The 22,303-nt window shown below is 32.9% G+C and overlaps 1 protein-coding gene across 3 annotated transcripts in view; it reads left to right on the forward strand.

Annotated features, from left to right (window-relative positions):
• TAOK1 (TAO kinase 1) overlaps positions 1–22,303 on the forward strand; it is a 130,545-nt gene that overhangs the window by 78,503 nt on the left and 29,739 nt on the right. For all 3 annotated transcript variants that reach the window (XM_074263760.1, XM_074263757.1, XM_074263758.1), the window contains exons 4-11: positions 6,147–6,248; positions 8,355–8,400; positions 8,974–9,070; positions 10,410–10,523; positions 12,276–12,367; positions 15,981–16,074; positions 18,321–18,402; positions 21,817–21,984. In XM_074263760.1, coding sequence (XP_074119861.1) covers positions 6,147–6,248; positions 8,355–8,400; positions 8,974–9,070; positions 10,410–10,523; positions 12,276–12,367; positions 15,981–16,074; positions 18,321–18,402; positions 21,817–21,984 — 795 coding nt within the window. The remainder of the gene's footprint in view (positions 1–6,146; positions 6,249–8,354; positions 8,401–8,973; positions 9,071–10,409; positions 10,524–12,275; positions 12,368–15,980; positions 16,075–18,320; positions 18,403–21,816; positions 21,985–22,303) is intronic.

The following is a 22,303-nucleotide window of genomic DNA, read 5'->3' on the forward strand; positions in this document are numbered from 1 at the left end:
TCTTCCAGCACTTTGGGTGAACTTTCTCCATTCTGCCTTGTTATTTGTTACCCTGGTTACCCCTCTGCTATCTTCAATATTGTAATACTGTGTCTTGCTTCTTCTTTGTATCCCAACTACCTAATGCTTATTGTTGTTTAAATTCATTTCAACTATTTAAATATTATCTGGGTTGCATAAACCCCAAATTGAGGGGAAAAAACCCCAATCATCTAAAAAAGCTTTTTATCTTTAAAAAGTGAAGATTTAGCACTAGAATTTATTTTATATTTTTGTAAGGCATTTAATTTTAATTATGGATAGTTACTTGTTAGGAATGATCACAATGAATATAGTATTTAGTTTGCTTCTCTGTAGAATTTAATGAAAGCAGATCCTATTATACCCTGAAAACTGTTAGAAGTAAGAAAACAGGAACAGTCATTTTCAATAGGGCCATGGAAAGACAGGCACCTTTTACATGGTTAGTAGAGTTTTGAATTAATCCAAACATTCTGGATATCAACTTGGAATTATGCAAGAAATATCTTTAAACTACTGTAGTGGCCTAGCAATTCCAGTCTCAGGTATGTACCCACAAATAGGTCAAAGACAATATTTTGATATTTGTAACAGCCCTTTTGTGGTAGCAAAGAATTGTAAACAATATAGCTATCAATAAGTTGGGTCTACTCCTTTTTTAAAAGTAGCATATGAATTGATGAAATATTGTGGTGCAGTAAGAAATAGTATGAGGAATTCTGAGAAAAGTGGAAAGATTTTTCTCAGAGATTTTAACAGAAACAGAAAAAATTCTGTAAGTGTTTATGTGAGCACTGAGTAATTGTGTTGAATTCTAAGTCAGTATGATTTACTAATAAAATTTTGATGTCTCAGGCCCATTAAAAAATTGAGATGTTTCCTATGTGTCTTCCAGTTAACTTTCAAACTATGTGTATATCTGCTTGCCATGCCAATCTCTAGTCTGAATTTCATGATTTTTTATGTTTTTCTTCTACCTCTTCCCTCATATTTTTTATATGGTATAAAATTCATTTATTAATACTATGCTAATAAAAATGTAATCTGTATCTAATTCTCTCCTGTTTTGTTATGCTATAAGTCATGTTTCCAAGAATGAAACAAGCTATGTCAGTTTCTTTTTCCTCTAGTTGGGTAGGCATATTTATAATACTTTGTGAACTTTATAACAAATAGACTAGATCCATTAATTGACTAACAAGCATGTAATGTCCCTTGAATTTTTTTTTTTTTTTTTAATACCTGAAACCTTATACATTTGGAGCTGGAAGAAACTTTTGAGATAGTCTATTCCGAGCTCCTCATTTTCTCTAAGGAGAAAACAGGCCCAGAAATGGGGAAGCTCAAGATTATCTCAGTAATAAATATAATTGATATATGAATTCAGTTCCCCAAGACTCTAAACCCAGGACTCTCTTGCTGTATTCTGTTGCCTCTCAAAAGAAACACACAGTATAAAGTGAAGGGAATGGTGCAACTCAGTCCGTATTACAGATAGAATTATTAATGATTTTTTGTTTTGAGTTGTGCTTTTGTTATAATTGAGTCAAATTGAATAAGGTGCAGTTTCAAAAGTATATGTGAATATTTCTGTCAACCTGAATTTAATTGGCTTTAGTTTTACTATTTCTGAGTGTTAAACTGTAGCTAATCTATTTTAAAAGAAAGGATGTGGAATTGATAGGGGGAGGGATGAAAGAAATAAAAAATTAACCAAAATTATAATACATGGTCTTTTGGGGGATAGTAAGTTGTAATACAGATGGAATTAAAGTGACATCCTAAAGAATTTTCAAGTATTTATTGGCTTCCAATGATGTAAGAATGAAGACGTGATCTTCCTTGGTAAATGAAAAAGATTGGTAAATCCAAAAGATTCAAGTGTGAAATTAGTCATACAAGGAACATTTGAGCTTTAGTTTCTTGAGTGTTTAACATCTATCAAGAAACTAAAATTCTAAACATAGTCTTTAAGAAGAAATTGCTTCCATTCTGATTCTAGACAAACTATTGGTAGATTTCTGATTTTCTTTTTAGAATCTGTTTCAACATAGGTAAGTTATAGTTTTTGCTTTACTAGGCAACTTGGAATGTGCTGAAAATATTTTAAATACTTATATTGTTTTGTTTTTTTCCCTTCTCTTTTTTGGTTATTATTTGAAGTCATCTGTTTTTAGAAAAGAATCATCAGGACAGTGAATGAAATAATTCCTGCTTTTGAGGAGCTTATATTCTAATGGGGGAAACAACAAAACTATAGATAGAATTTATAGATAGAATGGGGAGAATATCTATAAAGAAAATAAATGCAAAAATTACTCTGATTAAATAAAAGTTAAAAGTGCCAGAGATTTGATCAAATCACCTTTTGGCACAAATACATTATTGATCTTCTGAAGAGTCCTTATTTTTCCAAACTTGTAACGTTGCTGTACTAGAATGATCTGAAGATGAATCTACATATCTATAAAAATACATACACATTTTGTGGTCCTGATACTTTCTATCTTTAGCTAAAAATATAAGTTGGTAAAAAACTGTCCATGCTAGGTATAAGACTGATTTCTAAGGAGGCAGAACTAAAGAGTTGTAGCAGGAAAGAGTACAACTGTTCTGTCCCTACCTTTCCACCCCCAGGAGGCAAAAAAAAAAAAAAAAAAAAAAAAAGTTGTTAAACACTTCAAGCAGAGAGAAAAAATGCTCCAGACTAAGTCCTAATCAGGAAATCCAAGATAAAGTCACAGCTATTTTCTGTCAGCAAGAAAGTTCTGTGGACATTGTGGATCAAGTCTAGCAGAGAGCTCACTGCACAGAGCATCCAACATCCAGGGACTGAGAGATGTCAGAGACTCTATACCAAGGCAGGATGAGATTTTCATGTCTGGTATGGGAACAGATACAAGTCAGCAGCTGTCTTTCACTACCCAGATCTAGGTCACATATCCAGAGTAGACTGAACAGAGAATAGCTTCTTTAAAAAGAGTGAGTGTGTGTGTGTGTGTGTGTGTGTGTGTGTGTGTGTGTGTGTGTGTGTGTGTGTGTATATTCTCTCCCTCTCTTTTGCTCTTCCCTCCTCATTGAGAAGATAAGTACTTTGATTTAGATTATACTACTTGGGAAGTCATGCCAAACATTTTCATGTTAGCCATATTGTAAAAGAAAATACAGACAGAAAACAAAAAGTATGCTTTAATCAGCATTTAGAATTCATTAATTTCCTCTCTGAAGATAGATAGCTTTATTCATCATAGGTCAAATATGGAATTGTTTTGGATCATTGTCTTTGATCAGAGTAGCTCAAGTTTTTCACATTTGATTGTTGTAACTATATATAGTGTTTTCTTGGTTCTGTTCACTTCATTTTGCATTAGTTTGTATAAGTGATTTTTTGTTATTATAGCACAATAATGTTCCATCACAATTGTGGAGCACTACTTGTTCAGCTATTCCCCAATTGATGGGTTTCCCTTCTATTTCCAATTTTTTGGTTCCACAATAAGAGCTGCTGTAAATATTTTTGTACTAATAAGTCCTTTGGGGAACAATTCTAAATCAAGGAGCCACTGTGTGGCTCTGCCCTGAGGAACAGAGTGAGAGCTCAGCTTTAGATTCAGCCCAATCTAAAGCCTGAAGAGATGTATCTAGAGAAGGAATCTCAAACCACAGAAAGGCATATAGTTCTGTCTCTTTGAACCAGCAAAGTTTTCTAGGTAGCTGCAACTAAGTCTAACTTCGTCTTGTGATATGTGTAAGGTGACAAGTCTATAGAGCCTGTTGCTTAGACCTAGGTCTAAACCAACATTTTGCAGAGCTCAGATCAGATTGCCTTTGGTCAGGCCACTTTAGTAGCCTTGAAATCTTACAAGACCTCAGCCTGAGCTACCAGCCCAGACACTCCTCAGAATGGATCATAGTCTACCCCTGACATTAGGTCAGGAAGTAGACTGGGAGAATTAGCAAACAAAAAAGAATCTCAGCTGTTATATTGACAGGATAGTCAAGATACAAACCCAGAAGAAGGGAATGGCTTCAAGCATTTATAAGCAAAGCTTTAAGAATATGGCACAAATTTTATTAGAGTTTATATTGGAAATGAAGAGTTAAAAGGAATTTAAAATTTCTTCATAGATGAAATGGGAATGCTACAGGAAAAAATGTAAAAGATTTGAGAGCTTTGGAAGGACAAATTAGAAAGGAAATTAATTGCTTGGTGCAAGAGATAGAAAATCTTTCTCAACCAACAAACTTCCTGAAAATTAGAATAGAAAAACAGAATCTAATAAATTTGTATGGTAACAAGAAATATTAAAATAATAAAATAATCAAAAGACTTTTTAAAAATAAGAAAAAATATATGATTTCTTATAGCAAACGCAATTGACTTTGAAAATACTACGATCATCAATCAGACTGAAAGCCATGACCAAAATGATCTGAGCTATATATATATATGTCATATTTCAAGGTCTCTGGAAATCTGGTCAAGTCTCTTAGAACTAGTAGACAAAGTGAAAATAGAATCTGCTAGTTAACCCCTGGGAAAAAAAAAAAAACTCCCGAATGAAAACTCTCTGGAAGGAGCTTTCAAATCAAAAAACAAATACTAGAAGCAACCAGAAAGAAAGAATACAAGTAGGGAGGAGCCACTTCAGGATTATACATCATTTAGCAACCATCACAATGAAGGAGCTGAGAGATTACAATACAGTATTCCAGAAGCAAAGTATATAGACTCTTGAACCAAGAATGACTTGCCCAGCAAAACTGAGTGTAATTGTTGGGAGTAGAGAGTAGATATGAACTTTTAATGAATAAGGACTTTTAAGCATTCTATATGAAAAAGATCAGAGTTACTTAGCAACTTTGAAATCAAAATACAGGAGTCAAGAAAAACATAAATTGATCCTTTTGTAGTGTCAGAGATTTAGAAAGTGATTGAATGACCATCCATTAGAGAATGAATGAACAAATTAACAATTTTATATGAATGTTTTGATCTCTACTCAGTTCATTAGCTATTTCTCCAGGTGGATAGTATTTTTCATGAGTCCTTTAAAGTTATCTTGTATCATTAACTTGGTCAGAGTAGCTGAGTTTTTACAGTTGATCATTGTACATACAGTATTCCTGTTACTGTGTATAGTGTTCTCTTGATTCTGCTCACTTCATTTTGTATCAGTTGATTTTTTTTTTCTCAGATTTTTTTCAGAAACCACTCTGGCTGTCATTTTTTAATAGCAGAGTGGTGTTCCATCACAATCATATACCACAACTTCTTCAGCCTTTCTCAATGTCCAAATCTTAGCCAACATAAAAAGAGCTCTATAGATTTTTTCCTCTGAGGCAATTGGGGTCAAATGACTTGCCCCAGGGTCACACAGCCAGGAAGTGTTAAGTGTCTGAAGTCATTTTTGAACTCAGGTTCCTGCTCTATCCACTTCGCCACCTAGGAGCCTTAGATATTTTCCTTTTTTCTTTTTCTTTGATCTTTTTGGGACATATACCTTGAATTAAATGATGTACACAGTGGTTTTATAGTCTTTTAGGCATAAATCCATATTATTCACCATAATGGTTTGGACTACTTTATGACTCCAGCAACAGTAAATCAGTGTCCTGATTTTTCCATAATTCCTCTAGCATTTATCTGTCATGTTAGTTAATATGATAGGTATAATATGGTACTTTAGTATTGCTCTGACTTGCATTTCTCTAATCAATAATGTTATAGACTATATTTTCATGACTATCAGAGAAACTTATTGTTAAAAAGAAAGTTTCTCATTTTCCTGATTTCCTTTTTATTTTGGCTGCATTGGTTTTTGTATGTCATTTTCTTTCAGTGTTTAGTACATGTGTAAAATTTTGACCAAAATTCTATTCTTATAAGACTTTCTTTTATAGCATAAACATTTTACTGAGGTGATATGCTCTAAATAGCACCAATTTTAGTTGAACATTTTAAAACTTAAGTATTAAAGTAAATAAAGAAAATATGTTGTATGTACTTGTGAGTAGTTATCTCTCCCTAATATTCTTTCTAGGGAAGTTTTGTTTTTTGGTTTCATTTTAGCTTGCTTTGAAACATGACAGCTGACACTTTTCTACGTATTTCTTTTTTACAGAAATGGCAGGACATTATTAAGGAAGTCAAGTTTCTACAGAGAATAAAGCATCCTAACAGCATAGAGTACAAAGGCTGCTATTTGCGCGAGCACACTGCATGGGTGAGTGTTCTATTTGCTTCCTGTCTTGTTAGATGGTTGGGTTTAGGTTGATATAGAATGAACTAAGTTCAGTCAGCAGTACTACTTGAAAACTCTCAATCACTTTAAGAAGGGAAGATGTAGGATCTTTATAATATCAGGAGAGAAGGGAACAAATTTCTGGGATGCTTAAGACTTAAAACAGAATTTCTAGACTGCTTTCAAAACCAGTTCATATACAAATTAGAATTTTTTATCTTGCTCTCTTAGAAATGTTTTCAATTATTCTGTTCTGTTCCACAAAAATCTATTAAGCACTGAATGTGTACCAGATGCTGTGCTTAGAGACAGGAAACAAAGACAATGATTGGAAGTGATCCCTGTCTTCAGGGAGCTTATATTCTTCTGGAGGAAACAACTTAACACATGCGCAGACTAATTTTGCCAGAAGTATAGGAGGTTCAGGATAGGTTCCTATGAAAGCAATACCTGAGTAGTGGTTGGGAAGAGAGGAAGAAACTGAAAGTATATAGGACAGGGTCTGGCTAACAGTGCAGAAAGAAGCAGGAGATCGAGCTGGTCAGAGTGGCTGGAGCACAGAATAAGTGAGCCAGAGTAATTGGGCATCTACACATAAAGAGACTTTGAAGCTAGAACATGGAGGGAGAGCTCAAAGTCACAAGTAGAGGATTTGGATTGTTTTCTATCAGACCCATGGCAGTGTGGGTCACCTTTTCTTGTTTTGTGCCATTTAAATCAGAAAGTGAATGTGAGCAATTTGAAAAGCACTTGTCATGTGTTCATCAGTCACTACTGGGTAGAACTTTTGGCCAAATGTGATTTCTTACCTGTATCATGTTTTCAGTTTAATGTAGATGGCAAGCTGGCACAGGAATGCTGATGTCAGAAATACTTGAATTTGAATCCTGCCTTTGATACCTAATAACTTTGTGACCTTGGGCAAATCATTTAATAACTTCTCACCTGTAAAATGGGAATCATAATGATACATACCTTTCAGGGTAGTTGGGAGGATTGAATGAAATAATGTTTATAAAGTACCTTTCAAACTGCTAATGTAAAAGCTGGCCATTATCATTAATGTTGTTACAGGAAAAACTTGAGTGTAATGTCTGAACCTTAGTTGTGGTGAATTTTGTCATCTTGTTGCTGTTGAAGTGTTTGACAGGCTAGGGATGTTTTTCATTGACCTTTGAGCCATGAGGAATTTTTGTTTCCTGGATAGGCCATAGTCAGTCACCATTGGAGGTTTACCAAACAAATTCTTCATCTGAAGAGGTCCTGGCATTTTCTCAGCATCTGTTAAGGAAATGTGATGCAGTGTCTGGAGAGCCAGGTTCAAAAACCAGAAAGCCTTGCCTCAAGTCCTGTCTCTAGTAAAAGAACTGCTCAGTGTCCAATTCAAGTAGAAACTGTCCCCAGGGCCACAGATTAACTTGGATAACTCCACGTTATCATTATCTGTGTTGTATTTCTTCTTTAGCTTGTGAAACACTTTTCAGTCATGTTTTGATTTAGTCATTTAGGGACCATGCAGAAGTGAGGTGCATATCTTTGCTCTATGCAGAGGGATTCATTACCTGAAAAATCCCTGTTGCACAAAAATCTAATCCCTGCCATGTGTTCTTTGAATCTGTAAGTTACTTGAGTAAGAAAATCATTGAATAATGTCCAAGTTGTTATCCATATGGCCATCATTGCTAGCCTCATTGTAGAATGTCCTGGAAAAACAGGACCGCAAGAAAAAAAACCACAGAGAATAGACAAACTTATAGCAGAAGATAGTTTGTTTCATAAGAATATGGTGTATGATATTATAATGGTCTTTGATTAGGAGATATTAGACTTGATCAAAGAATGCTGGTCCAAATAATGATATGCTTTGAACTTTTGTAAAAGCCATGCCTGAAGGGAAATCAGTAGACTGTACTTAGTATTTATTTGAGTTTCTTCAATATGTAAAAGTGTTCAGTAAATCTTGGACAAGCTTAAAGAGACATGTATTCCACCTGCTGCCTCCCTATACCTCATATTGTAAATATTTCATTTTTTACTTTTTATGGCATTTAAAATCTTATAATTTTTTAATAACTTTTTTTCATGCAGCTTGTAATGGAATATTGTTTAGGATCAGCCTCAGACTTACTAGAAGGTAAGTTGCTTCTTTATTCTTAAAATGATGAAATTGGAGAATTCCATTCATAGATTTCCCAAACGTGAATTTTTGATTCAGTAAAATAAAAATTACAGAAATAATGAGAAATAGAAGAAACCTTAAGGTTTTTTCCTCCCATATTTACAGGATGGTATATTTTTGTGCCCATAAAATTACGCTATTTAGAACCATTACTTTCCCAAATGTCTATTGGGCTAGTTAGTTTCTTCGCACACTTGGAACATTGTACCAATAGATGAACCTAGTTCCTTTATTCAAACTCAGAACTTGTGAATATATTTGCTGGTACTTATATTTCTTAAGAACTTCAGCATTCTATTGACAAGTTGAAATTTTGAATAAGACTTACAACTTTACTTTGTAAACTTTACTTGGTGATTTTCTGCTCATATGGTTTTGCTTTGTCATGTTGGAAATCCTTGGTTTTCTCACTCTCCTTCTCTGCTCCACTTTTTTAGACTTCATTTTTGGGAGGGGAGGAGGAAGATTATCAAAGTATGTGAATTATGTGGGTACTTTAATTTATTTTTAACAATATTTTTTTTTAAGTTCACAAAAAGCCATTACAAGAAGTGGAAATAGCAGCAATTACACATGGTGCTCTCCAGGGATTGGCCTACTTACATTCTCACAATATGATCCATAGGTAAGTTTTGAAAACTATCTCCTTCCCCTTTATTATTAGTTTGCTTAATTTATCATAGCTTAGTCACTCTTGTAGTGAATTTATTGTTGGTAATAACAAACTCATTATTTTGTAGAGTTAAAAATTTTAAGTTTAATTGTAATTTTTTAATAGAAATACCATATTTTAGAATGGTGAATTTAACTGACATACTAAAACACCACAATGGATATCTTCTTATTTCTATTTTGTTTGTTTGCAACTATTGGAATTTCTTGAGTATGTGAGAAAGTTCTTAAGACCTTGATATGATAGTAATTTTTGTTTATTCTTATTGCTTGTCATTAACAATTAAATTACTTTTGAATATGGTAATTGACTCTTTGAAAATTAAATTTCAAAAAAAGAAAATTGATTAGAACTTTATTCAAAAGCAATTTATGGGGATTTCCCCCGCTTTTTATATTGCTTTGAAAAGCAGAGGCTAACTTTTTTCTCAAGATTTTTGAGAGTATCCTTGGAAGTTATTAAGTGATGCTATATGTATGCATGGTTTGTCATAATTGTTTATTTGTTTTAGAATAGGGCATATTATACAGTCCTATGTGTATATTGTCCAAAATTAGAATATACCATCCATGGAGAGACAGTGTGTTTGCAGTAGGATTCTGCCTTCCTAAAGAAGTATATTGCAATGTAACTTGGTAGTCAGAACAGTATAAATTTAATATAAGTATCATTGTAGAAATTTTGATTTTAATTTCTGTCTAGGATTTAGGAAGTTATGGATGATAGATTGTAGGGACAAAAACATTTTCCTTGTAGAGGGTTTTTGCAATTGTGGGTATGCATGTTTTAAAATCTTAATTCAATTTAATCTTAACATTATTTGTACAGGTAAACTAAAACTCAAAATATAACTTTTTATTTTATAATTAACTAATTATCTATAGGCTCTTTCCTTCCTTTGCTAATTTTTTTCTTTCAGGTAATTATTTTTAATTTCTACAGCTTCTGTATTTTTTCTTCTAATTTTTTTTTAAGTAATAGCTTTTTATTTTTGAAATACATGCAAAGATAGTTTTCAACATTCACCCTTGCAAAACCTTGTATTTCAAATTTTTCTTCCTCCCTCCCTTCCCTTCCCTCCCCACTCCCCACCTCTAGGACAGCCTTTTCTTCTAATTCTAAAGGCTTAAAAAAAACAAAAACAAACAAACAAACAAAAAAACTCTACCCTGAATGTATTAGAACATAATTGTTTTGACTTTTTTTTTCCCCCCCTTTGAGGGATTCTTATTTGATTCTTACACAATCTAAGAAAAGCAAGATATATAATTATCTTATATTCCTTAATCAGAGATATCAAAGCAGGAAATATCCTCCTGACAGAGCCAGGCCAGGTGAAACTTGCTGACTTTGGATCTGCTTCCATAGCATCTCCTGCCAATTCCTTTGTGGGGACGCCATATTGGTAAGAATAGCTTTCTATTGGTTACTAGTCAATACGTCTAGTTAATATAACAAGTAGAACTTTATTCAATTTGGAATTACTTTCATTTGGAAGGGAGTATATAATGAGAGGTGCCTGGGAACAACACCTAGGGAAAATGTATAATGTTGTTTCTTTCCTCAAAGTATATCATATTGAAAATCTTTACATTTTTAAGGGTTGGCCCCAGAGTACCTGACTATTGCACACTATCAGGTCTCTAGCATTAGAGCAATGCTCTTTTTAATTTATTTAAAGCTTTTAAATTCTCTGCTTCTTTCCTCATTGTTTTACTTGGTAGCCCTTTTGATAGACTTTGAGGATGTGAAGGAAAAGTAAAAGAAGTAGTAAAGTTAGTAAATTGCTTTGACTGAAAGATTGAAACACTAACTCAACAGAATTTGTAAATCATGTGTACTTATGTTATATCCGTGTCATCTTTATTGGCCATATTAAACTGTATTTTGTGAATTTTTGTGGAGAAAAGTTTTTAAATTATGCAAAATAATGTATATTCATCACTCTGTCATGTTTTAGTAATGATATTCATGTATTCAATCCTCCGTGAATGATTTAATAATAATAACTGATGTTTCTATAGCACTTTAAAGTTTCCATAGGACTTTACATTCTTAATTTTATTTGATCCTTGCTCCTGAGAGGAAAATATTACAAGTATAATTCTTGTCATTCTACAGGTAAACTTAAGATTGAAGTGAAGTTATGTGATTTAATCTTGGTCAGATTCCTTGTATGTATCAGAGGCTTTGAACCCAAGTCTCTCCTGAGACCTCTTTTTTAACTACATCACATTGCTTTTTCATTTGAGTGGGCATTACATGCTTTCTACACTGGGCTCAGGGATGTGGGGATAGAATATCTAGATTTCAAGTAGGTACCAGACATAGTCTTTTCCATAAAGTTCAGTTCAGGAAACCAAATAAATGCATGGGAATTATTTCTACATGTAATACTACAATTAAAATATTGTCCATTGACAATGAATCTATGAATGAGCCCATGGATAATGATTTTATTTTGAGTGGTTAAGGTTCAGAGTCTTTGAAAAGTTTTTATATATAGATATATATGTGTGTGTGTATGTGTATGTAGGTATATATGTATGTATTATGCATGCATGCAAACTTATGGCCTTGTAAAAGCTCTATATGTAGTTGTAGAGCAGTTGAAGAAAAAGCAAAAATTTTAAATCATTTTATATTTATATGTGTTTTACCTTTTTTAAAAGCATTAGATCATTTGAAGTGATTAAACAACTTGCATGCAACAGTTGTAAATTACTGACACAGTTGGTGATTAATTTTAAGCCTCTGTAAACAAAAGATAAATATTGCCAGTCAGATTCTGGGGAAAAATTGAAGTATCAATAGAGATTGCCCAGTATTTGCTATCTGGTTTAGATATATTATTTTCTGGGTTGTACCAAGTTGGAATCTTCAGATTTTAATACTTGAGATCTAGAATAAAATTTTAGAAAAATTATTAGATTGGTTTTAAGCATTAAAGATATCCCTATATGAAGTTCTAAGATGGTCATATTTAACTTGCTTCCCAGTTACATTCTTTGCCCATCATAATTTTTTAGCAGTTCAATAAATGGCCTTAAAGTTTAAGCTAATATTCATTCTTACATATAAGTTATATAGTTAAAATGGACTGTTTTGACAAATTTATAGAGTTTTAAAAAATAAAAATTAATATTTTGTGTTTTAGGATGGCCCCAGAAGTAATTTTAGCCATGGATGAAGGGCAATATGATGGCAAAGTAGATGTTTGGTCTCTTGGAATAACATGTATTGAATTAGGTAAGCAACACGTTTATTGATATGTGATGGGTTGCCTTAATAGCTATTTTAACCTCAATTCTATATCATGTGTATAACTTTATGTATTTCATACCAATTCCATAGGGGAGCAATTAATGACATTTCTGTCAGAGGTCTTAGTTTGGCTCTCTTTTTCCTATTTTAGCATGTCAATTAGTGTAATGGACCCTAAAATAACTTTCTGAACTAGTACATCTGTGATTAAGAGCAATCAATAAATACTTATTCAGCATTTAATGTGCTAGGCAAAACTGTGCTTGGATTGTCTCACATGAAATTTGATATATTATAAACCCTCTAATGGAATACTAGTTGCCTGGGGTGAGCCAGGTGATTAAGATGTCCAGTTGATCACTGCCTATCACTGGTCTTGGTGTTTGTCCTTGTGTAGCTCCTCACAAACATGTCACAGTAAATTAGAAAGGCTCTTCTAATTCAGCATCACCAACTCTTCCTCTCACCCTTTTCAATGTTCAGTTTTTCTTTTTATGAAGCTGTTCTGTAAGAATTTACCTAAAATAATTAGAGAAAAAATTTCCTAGTACTTGGGAAAAGTTTGCTAGAAATATTTTAGACACCAAGGACATGAACAATTCAGAGTGAACTTTTAAAAAAATCATTGTTGACTTTGGACAGATGGGATCTTGGTGCCTGATCAAGCCTAGTTTCAGTAAGAAGCTATACATTTATATCCCTTATACTGTCTCATGGGGATATATGTGATTAAAACTTATTACTAGTTAAAAGTAGTTTTGCATTTTTCTAAAGAAGTTCTCTACCAGTGGAACTATTATTTGCATTTCTAGCATTGGTGCTGAATGAAGTTAGTGTTGAAAATAGTCACTCCTATTCATTTTTATTAAGAGACAAAAGCAAAATTTCAATGATCTTGACACTTCCCTGAAATGGGTAATAAATAAATGAGAAAACTGCAGGCTAGAGAGCTCACAAATGGATTAGTTTTAGCATTAGAAGGTTGTCTTGCTATCTAATGTCTCTGTCCTTAAAGTGTGCTTCTGTTCATGGTAAGAGTTTTCATCCTATATTTTTCTCAGAGGAGTCTCCTGAACTGTTCACTCTCCCATGTCCTTCAGCTTCTGTGCCTTCCCCCAAATTACAAATGTTGCAGCTTGTCTGGCAAGAAATAGCATTTTCATTAAGTTTTGTAGTGCCATTCACCTTTATTCTTTGTTTGTACTTTGAAGAAAATGGCTCGAAATTGATTGGAAAGCGTTCTCATTGATTGGTTATATGTTTACAAGTCCAGTTATACAAACTCAATGAGTTTTTGTATAAATTGTTCTTTAATATTCTAGGCCATCAATTAAATAGACTGTATTTATAATAAAGTGCTTTATATTTGCAATAAAATAACTTTAGATAGTATGTAGTTGTCATAGTACTCTCAGTGAGAATTTTGATTGATTTGGGGTTCCCCTTGCTTTGTTCCCCTACTATATCATAAACATCACTTCATTTTTATTCCACGCTGAATTTTTCCTTATCAAGTATGAGGTCAAGGGATCTGTTTTTTTAACCTAGCTATAATTCATTGGGAAAGGCCTGGTGGAGTGCTGGTTAATTGTCAGTGTAAGTTAGACATGGTCTTGTGCATCTGATTGCCCTTTCTAGCTTAAAATAATCATGGAAATGATAAGGAATGAAAGTGAACTTTTTCCTTGAGGCATTAAGCTAAAAGGATACACCTAAATCTTTTGGATTCTTCACTAGATTTTGGTATCTCTGAATAAATATAAAATTGGTTTTTGTGGCAATATAAGATGTTGAAGTCAGTTGCTATTTACCTTGGGACAATTGAAGTTGGACATTATCCCTAATAATCTGGTCTAGGAATCAGTCTTCCCTCTTGCTCTGAATTAGCTTTAGAATGTGATGAAGATTTTTTTTTTCTTTTCAAGATATTTTGGTCTTTCCAAATAGAGTTAGGAACAGGCTAGAGAGGAATATAATTCTAGCATTTGACAATGAACTTCAGGGTTGACCTGGGAATTGGGGAAGAAAGGTGCCACATCTAGTTTTGTTTTTCTCCTCTCCTCCTATAGGGTCCCCAAGGTTCTCTTTTATGTCTGCTTAGTTTTCCTTTAAATGAGACTTCCATAGAAATGAAAAATACTCATAATTTTTTTTTTTTTTTACCCTGGGATGAGAAAGTTCTAGATCTCCCTCAATTTTGAAGACAAGGAGTAAATACTTCTAAATATTCTGGTTTTGTTAATACTAATAATAATTTATTACCTTCAGTCAACATTTAGCGTCTACTTTGCAACTAGTGTACAATATGAGCCACTGTGAGGATTACAGAGCATAAAAAAGTTGCTTATTGTGTCCTAAATTCATGCATCAAATAAATGGGTACTTTTAGCAACAAGAATACAGGAAGTATTTTTTTTTTAACGAGTTAAAACAGTCCTACAAAAACAGGTTTTCATTATGCTGAAAAATATCACAGTCACAAAAAAAGCTAAAACTTGAACCTCTTCACATTTTTAATTGCTATTCTTTTTAAATGATAATTTTAAACAGTTCTATAATTTTTTTTTTTTTCAGTAAATGTTAGTCTTCTAGATTTTACCCTATAAATATTCTCCAAAAGCCTTAAGGTCTAATGTTCCAATTTGATTTTACTTTCCATGTAGAAAGTTTCATGTTGATTTTATTAAGAGTATTGCTGAATGTGTAAAAGTATAATGAGCTTAATGTTTTTTTGTTGACAGTCTGTTCTACTATAGTTAGAAGGAGAAATTGCATTAAATATATTATTTTAGTAAGCAAGTGAGTGACTATTCAACAATGTTTTCTTAAAGAAAATATATAATAAGCCTGCAGGTCTAAATGATTATATTTGGTTGCTGTCCATGTTTAGTTCCATGAAACACAAGTCTCAGAATTTAACTCTTGTTGTGTACATGCATGGATATTTATGTTTATACATATCTAAGTTCTTTGTGTAGTTATGTCTATATCATCATAATATCAGAAATCTGAAGCAGACAAGTAACATGATTAGTAGACACATTATAATCATTGCTGAATTCAGGTTGATTAGATTCTTCAGCATAGTAAGGAATATTAAGCCCGTTTCAAATATATAATATATGAAGAATTTGTGACTTAAGCTTGTATATTGTAGAGATGCATTTATAAAAATGAATAACAATTTTAGCTGCTAAAAGTTTATATCTCTTCTAGAAGAGGTTTATGTTTTATTTATTTTTATTTTATCTTTTAATCAAATAAAATTATAATTTTATCATTTAAAAAAAAAAAGAGTATTGCTGAGAGGAAAGGACTAATTGAGACTCATAAACTCAAAGTCATAAGGAATTAGTTCCTCATGTCCCTCCTTAGATGGTATATAGCTGTAATAGCTTATATGAAACAGTTTGCATGGTTACTATAAATTTTAATAATATGGACTCTCAACTAAGTTCATCAGTAGAATTATTACATAAGACTAGAACTTAATATAAGTCTTAGTTAAAAAATATTTGAAATGAATGCATGTCATACTGATGGTTCAGGATTACTGTGCTTTCTTCATTTTCTCATGAAATTTTTCTTTCCTTTTCAGCGGAAAGGAAGCCTCCTTTATTTAATATGAACGCAATGAGTGCCTTATATCATATAGCTCAGAATGAATCCCCTACATTACAATCCAATGAATGGTGAGTATTTCTGATAAACATGTTGTTAGAAATTCAGTTAAGTTCAACAAACATTCATTGCCTGCCTCCTCTGTGGCCAGCACTGTGTTAGGCACATAAATGAAGTATGTTGGGTAACATGAAGATCTTTTGCATCAGATACTGTGTCCTTTATTGAGTTACATTTACTCTTTTTAAAAATGGTATTGCATAGATATGCTGTTTAGAAATAGATTTATAAATAGACTATAATAAAACCACAAGTTAGATATCCCTTTCATTAACGTCTCAGTATTTTGACATTCAATTTGTAACAAGAATCATTAGTGTTAAAATGAATAGAAGTTACATTTTATTTTTAATAGCTTTTTATTTTCAAAATATGTACAAAGATAATTTTTAATATTCATCCTTGCAAAACCTTGTGTTCCAAATTTTTCTGTCTCACTCCCCCTCTCCCACTTCCCTAGACAACAAGTAATCCAATATATGAAACTACATTTAAAAACTATGTTTGAGAACCTGAAAGCTTGAGATTGAATCAGCTTGTAAGAACAGTTGGAGAAATGACTATTAAATATAGATGAAGGAACACAGTGTTTTGGTGGTGTAAAAGATGTGCCCCTTGAATTAACATGTATAGTTATCTGTTCAAATTAAAAACTAAAGAACAAATCACTCTAATTGTAATCCTCACATTCATTGATATTCATATTGCTCTTATCTTCATTCCTTAGATTCTTGAATTTTATATAATTATGTTCACTGTAGAGAACAGTTTGACCAATTTAGAAAGCAAACATTCCGTTAGTATTGGAAATTTTTAACAGAAAAAGAACACTTCAAATGTACTTGACTGTTTTAGAAAGAATGATCATCTAACTCAGTCCTCATTTTACTAATCATAAAACTCTATCCCAGAGAAATGACCACCTGACTACCTAAGTCATCCAGCTCATAAAGCAAAATCCATATGTGTGTATTTATATAAATTAATCTTTACTTCTAAAGAAACTGATTCTATCTGTATGGATCCTCTTCCCCCCCTTCCTTCATTCTACAGAAGATAGTTTTTATGTAATGCTACGACAAAGTTAGTTCATTGCCTTGTGACCAACCTCTTGATGCTCGGTCTCCCTGGGCTTAACAGAACTGTTCCTTAGATGACAGGCATATCTAGCGAGCAGCACCTGCCTTAGCTTTTGCTACACTGATGGTGGTTTTCAGGAGTCCATTATCACTCCCATACCATGGTGAGTCATCGAAGAGAACTAGAGTGAAGAATTGTTTAAGATAAAGACTTAAAAAAGTATTCTGTAACTAAAAGTATCTTTTGTTAAAGGTGGGACAATTAAGGTAGATTCGTAGGTTTCACTATCAAAGTGATTTTCAGATAGCTTCCAGGATCTCTCTGAGATTCTTTTCATAGAGATATGAAAGAAAAGCAGAATTTGGCAATTTAATTAAATTACTAAATACTTAATCTCCCTCCTATTTGTTGTATGGAGTAGACAGAGGAGCATAGGGATATTCTCTGTTGATAAGGGACTTATTTTCTAGTTTAGGAGTCTCTACAAATCCACACAAAATAGAGAGCTAGGCACTGTATCCTGAATGGGAAAATTGTAAAGTATAAACTGTTATACCAGAACATAGTACATGATAATATGTATGTTATAGAGTATGGGTTTTTGTTGGACACTTAAGTTTCTTAAAATGTATATAAATGGCTTTTCCTAAGTTTAATGCAAGTCTTGTAACTTTACCAGTATCACAATGCTTAGCAACTTCAGAAGATAACTCTTCCCTGGATATATGAAATGTTGCTTAGAATCATGAGGCTTTTGGTAAGCTACAAGACAGAAAAAAAGGTGGGAGGAGAAAAATTCTTTCCCCCCCCCAAAAAAAAATAATAATTGATAATTATAGACAGTTTCTCTGTCATGCAGATATATTCAAAGGATTGTGTAATTTCATTAAAATGGGGGGGGGCGAGCCAGCAAGTGATGATATCTACCTAAGTCATTGTTCACCCATCCCATGTTCTCCCTAGAAACAGAGTCCATGATTATACATAGCTAGGTAGGCTTGTATCCTTAATTTAACAATTGACTACATCTTCTCAATGTAGGGTCTTCCCTATTTTGATGCCTTTATATGTCCCCCTTTATTCTCCTACATATTAGGATCTTGGTTAGTGAAGATGATGTTAGTTAGTATCATGATCAAAAATTGTTTATTTTATTTTTTTTTTCCTCTTGAAATAGGTCTGATTATTTTCGAAACTTCGTAGATTCTTGTCTCCAAAAAATTCCTCAAGATCGGCCTACATCAGATGAACTTCTCAAGGTCAGTTTTCTCATCTTTAAGTCCCTTCTCAAATGATAACTCTTTCCAGTTTAAACAAGTTTTAGATTTGTTCTGCTAATTATACCGAAGACCTGTCTTGAGAAGGACTTACTTTTTTATACTGCTTATTTTGCATCTCTTTTTGTTTTAAAGATCTCTCACCTTAAGAAACATACAACATGAGGATTGTATATAAAACCATCCTTCACTTTAAAAAAAAGTATCTAATAAATTCAACACATTGCTTTCAAAACTGCACTGCTTTTCTTCTGTACTTCTCTGTGCACTTATTTACAATATGTTTCAGTGACTTTTCTTTTGGTGTAACTGTTGTTTTCACTTATAGTTTTCACTCTTTTCACTTATAGTTCACTTATAGTTAAAAAATAAAACTAAAACTCTTTAAGAAATAAGCAGAAACACTCCAGACCAAACCACACATTAGATATATCTATACCTGAACATCTTTTCTACTTCTGAGCCCATTTCCAGCCTGCCAGAGAGCCATTCCTCATTGGCCCATTGTAAATGTACTTGGTCATTGCTTTGACCAGAGCTTTCAAACTCTCAAGAATTGTTTTTCTTTACTGTGTTATTTCACTGAACAAGTTGTTCCTGGTTCTGCTCACTTCACTCTGCATCAGTTTCTACTTGCCAAGATTCTCTTTTATCTTTTCTTACAGAGAAACAATAATTTGTCTCATTCATATACCACAGTTCATTCAGCAGTACCCCACGTGATGCTTATTCTCTTGTTTTCTAGTTTGTTGTTTTCTTTTTCCACTTTTAATCCCATCTAATTTTTTTCCTTAAGCAGTGGTAAGTACTCTTATAGAGCTGGTCAGTTGATTTTACATTATTACTCACTCTGCTTACCAAATATAGAGGCATCGAGGTAATTTAATGGATAGAGTGCCAGGCCAATAGATTGAGAGTCAGGTAGACCGAGTTAAAATTCAGCCTGAGATACTCACTGCTTTGTGATTTTGGGGCAAGTCACTTAGCCTCTGTTTACCTTTAATCATTAGAGATTGATTCTGAAAAAAATAGTAGTAAAAATGTTCTGTCTTCTAGGTTTCTTGTAAGAATTGCCATTATGGTGCTGCCGACAGTTTTGGCTTGGTCAAAAAGAAAAATGCCTTTGGTTGCAGTCCTCTTCTATGATTCTCCAGTTCCATTTATATATATATATATATATTTGAACTCCAGTCCTTCTGAATTCAAGGCTGGTGCTCTACCCACTGTGCCACCTAACTACCCCCCATTAATATACTTATAACACTAATGACAATTATGTTATTTGATGGTGCTTGCTAAAATATTTGTATATTTGTTTGCAATCCAATTTTGCTCAGTTATATGCTTGTAAACTGCAAACCTGAAATACTATGTAAGTACTAATAAATCCACTGGAGAAGTTAATGGCAAATTACTCCAGTATCTTTTCCAAGAAAACTCCTTGGACAATATTAGCATGCTATATATACATATAACCATGGGGTTATAAAGAAATGGTTTCGACTGAGTGACTAAACAGCAACAGGAAACCAAATAATTCAATAAATCAAAGTAGCTTCCCAATTTTTTTTTTTTACAACTATCTCTTTGTGTTGATGTGATACCAATCCTAAGAAGGGAACTTCAGAAGAAAGAATGGCTTCTTTTACTCTGATTTTTATTTCTTTCTAGCTATCATATCTCACATAATGATTGCCTTTAGGTAAATATGAAAAAGAGGGAAAAATAAAAGCTAGAGAGAATGGTCTATCTCTTGATATTATAGATTATTGCTGTTGTACAAAATGATATTATTTCCCCCCTTTTCTCCTATGATATTTGTATATCTAACCTTCCATAACTAAAAGTGTAGTAGGTGCTTTAAAAATGTTGAATCAGTACTATTAGAAAGTTTTAATGATCATCTTTTTTTATCTGTGATACTTAAGGAAATTTGGGATTTTTTTTTTTTCATTTTTTTCAAGGTTAAGAATTAATTTTTTGTAGTACTGTGTGAAATTTTTGAGTTGAGTCCTCATTTCTTTTTAATGGTCTATCAATTTAATTAAAACTAGTAGTTGTATTGCTGGATAATGTTTTTTTAATCTCACTGTAGTTTCCTCAACTATAAACTAATAGGAATGGGCTAAGTGAACTCTGGGGGCCCTTCTAGCCCCAAATTTCAGACTGAAAAATAACTTTGAATGTCTTGAGATTATACTAATTAGAGCAGGATTGCATTGAAGGGAACTATAGAAGAATTCATTGGAAGCAAGTGTATTTAGCATCAGAAAAGGAAGGGTCCTCCTGTCCTTTCCTTGCTAGAGCTTGATCTCTCCCCATTAGTTGAGGGACATGGATCAAGTCACTTTGAACACCAGTTTTCTATGTGATGTCTTCGTGAAGCCAGCAAATTATAGGGTCATTATGAGAACTGAATAAACTGTATTAATGGCACTTCATAGTTTTAAAATGTGAGCTACATGGGAGTGCTCTTTTATTCATATGTGATAGTGAAGGAGGAGCAATATGGAAACAGAATATCCAGACCACTTTCAAAAGTAATTTTCTGGATTGTACTGCTAATTCAGAGACATGTACACCTTGGAAACAGTTAGGGATTATGCAAATGTCCATACTCTTTGACCCAGTGATTCTAACATTAGACTTATGCCTCTATGAGACTGATAAGAAGATAGAGTTGATACTCAGCAAAATATTTATAATAAGATGTTTTGTGGTAGCAAAGAATTGGAAGCAGGTTTGATTGATAAGAAAATGGCTAAACAAGTTGTGGTATGTGACTATGACTGCTGTAAGAATGAATACAGAGAAACTTGGGAAAGGGATATATAACCTGATGCAGAATGAAAGAAACAGAGCCAAGAAAGCAATAGACAAAGTGATGATAACCATGTCAACAGAAAGATCAACCATAAAAATCAAAAGTGACTTGCAGAGTTATTTATAACTGTATATTGAAAAATAACTAATAAAAAATAACTAAGTATATTGAAAGAGAGATATGAAAAGACATCCTCACCTCACACATTTTTCAGAAGTGGGAAGTCTACAATATGCATATATTTTTAAACTTAACAATGTATTGATAAATTGAGCTAATTTTTTCCTTTTTTTCTTTTCTTTTCTTTTTTTTTTTTTAAATTTAGCTCTCTGGAAGGAGAAGAGAGGGGATACTGGGGAAAAGAGATGATATAATTTTTTTTTAAAAGATTAAAAAAAATAAAGATTTCAGGAGGGATATAGAGAAGTTAGTTTATTACAAAGTTTAAGAAAAAAGAAATGAGTATACTTTTTCATATGTTATATAGTTCTTTTTATTAGGAATCTTTATTAAGATTAGGACCTGAGTTCTAAAAAGAGTTTTCATCTTGTTTCCCTCTGTCTTTAACTTAGCACATGTTTGTTCTTCGTGAGCGCCCTGAAACAGTGTTGATAGACCTCATTCAGAGAACCAAGGATGCCGTAAGAGAACTGGACAACTTGCAGTATCGGAAGATGAAGAAACTCCTTTTCCAGGAGGCACATAATGGGCCTGCTGTAGAAGCACAGGAGGAAGAAGAGGTAGGAGGAAAAAAGAATTTAAAATGCCATACATTTGGGTTCTTTCAGAATTTTTCTCCTTAAGAATTCAATACTTAAAGCATTGCATCACTGTTCTCAAAACTTGTCTCTGGGACCTGAGAAAAGGCTTTTGATATAGTGTTAGGCAGTCTCCTGTTAAACTGCAAAGACTAGGCTATTCGCTCTAATACTATGGAAAAAATGGCAAATCACTGCAGTATCTTTGCCAAGAAACCTCCTTGGGACAGTATTGGCATGCTGTGGTCCATGATACTATAAAAGAGTCAGACTTAACTGAAAGACTGAATAATAAAAAAAA

This window comes from Sminthopsis crassicaudata, chromosome 4 (assembly GCF_048593235.1).
Source record: "Sminthopsis crassicaudata isolate SCR6 chromosome 4, ASM4859323v1, whole genome shotgun sequence".
In the NCBI taxonomy this organism is placed as follows: domain Eukaryota; kingdom Metazoa; phylum Chordata; class Mammalia; order Dasyuromorphia; family Dasyuridae; genus Sminthopsis; species Sminthopsis crassicaudata.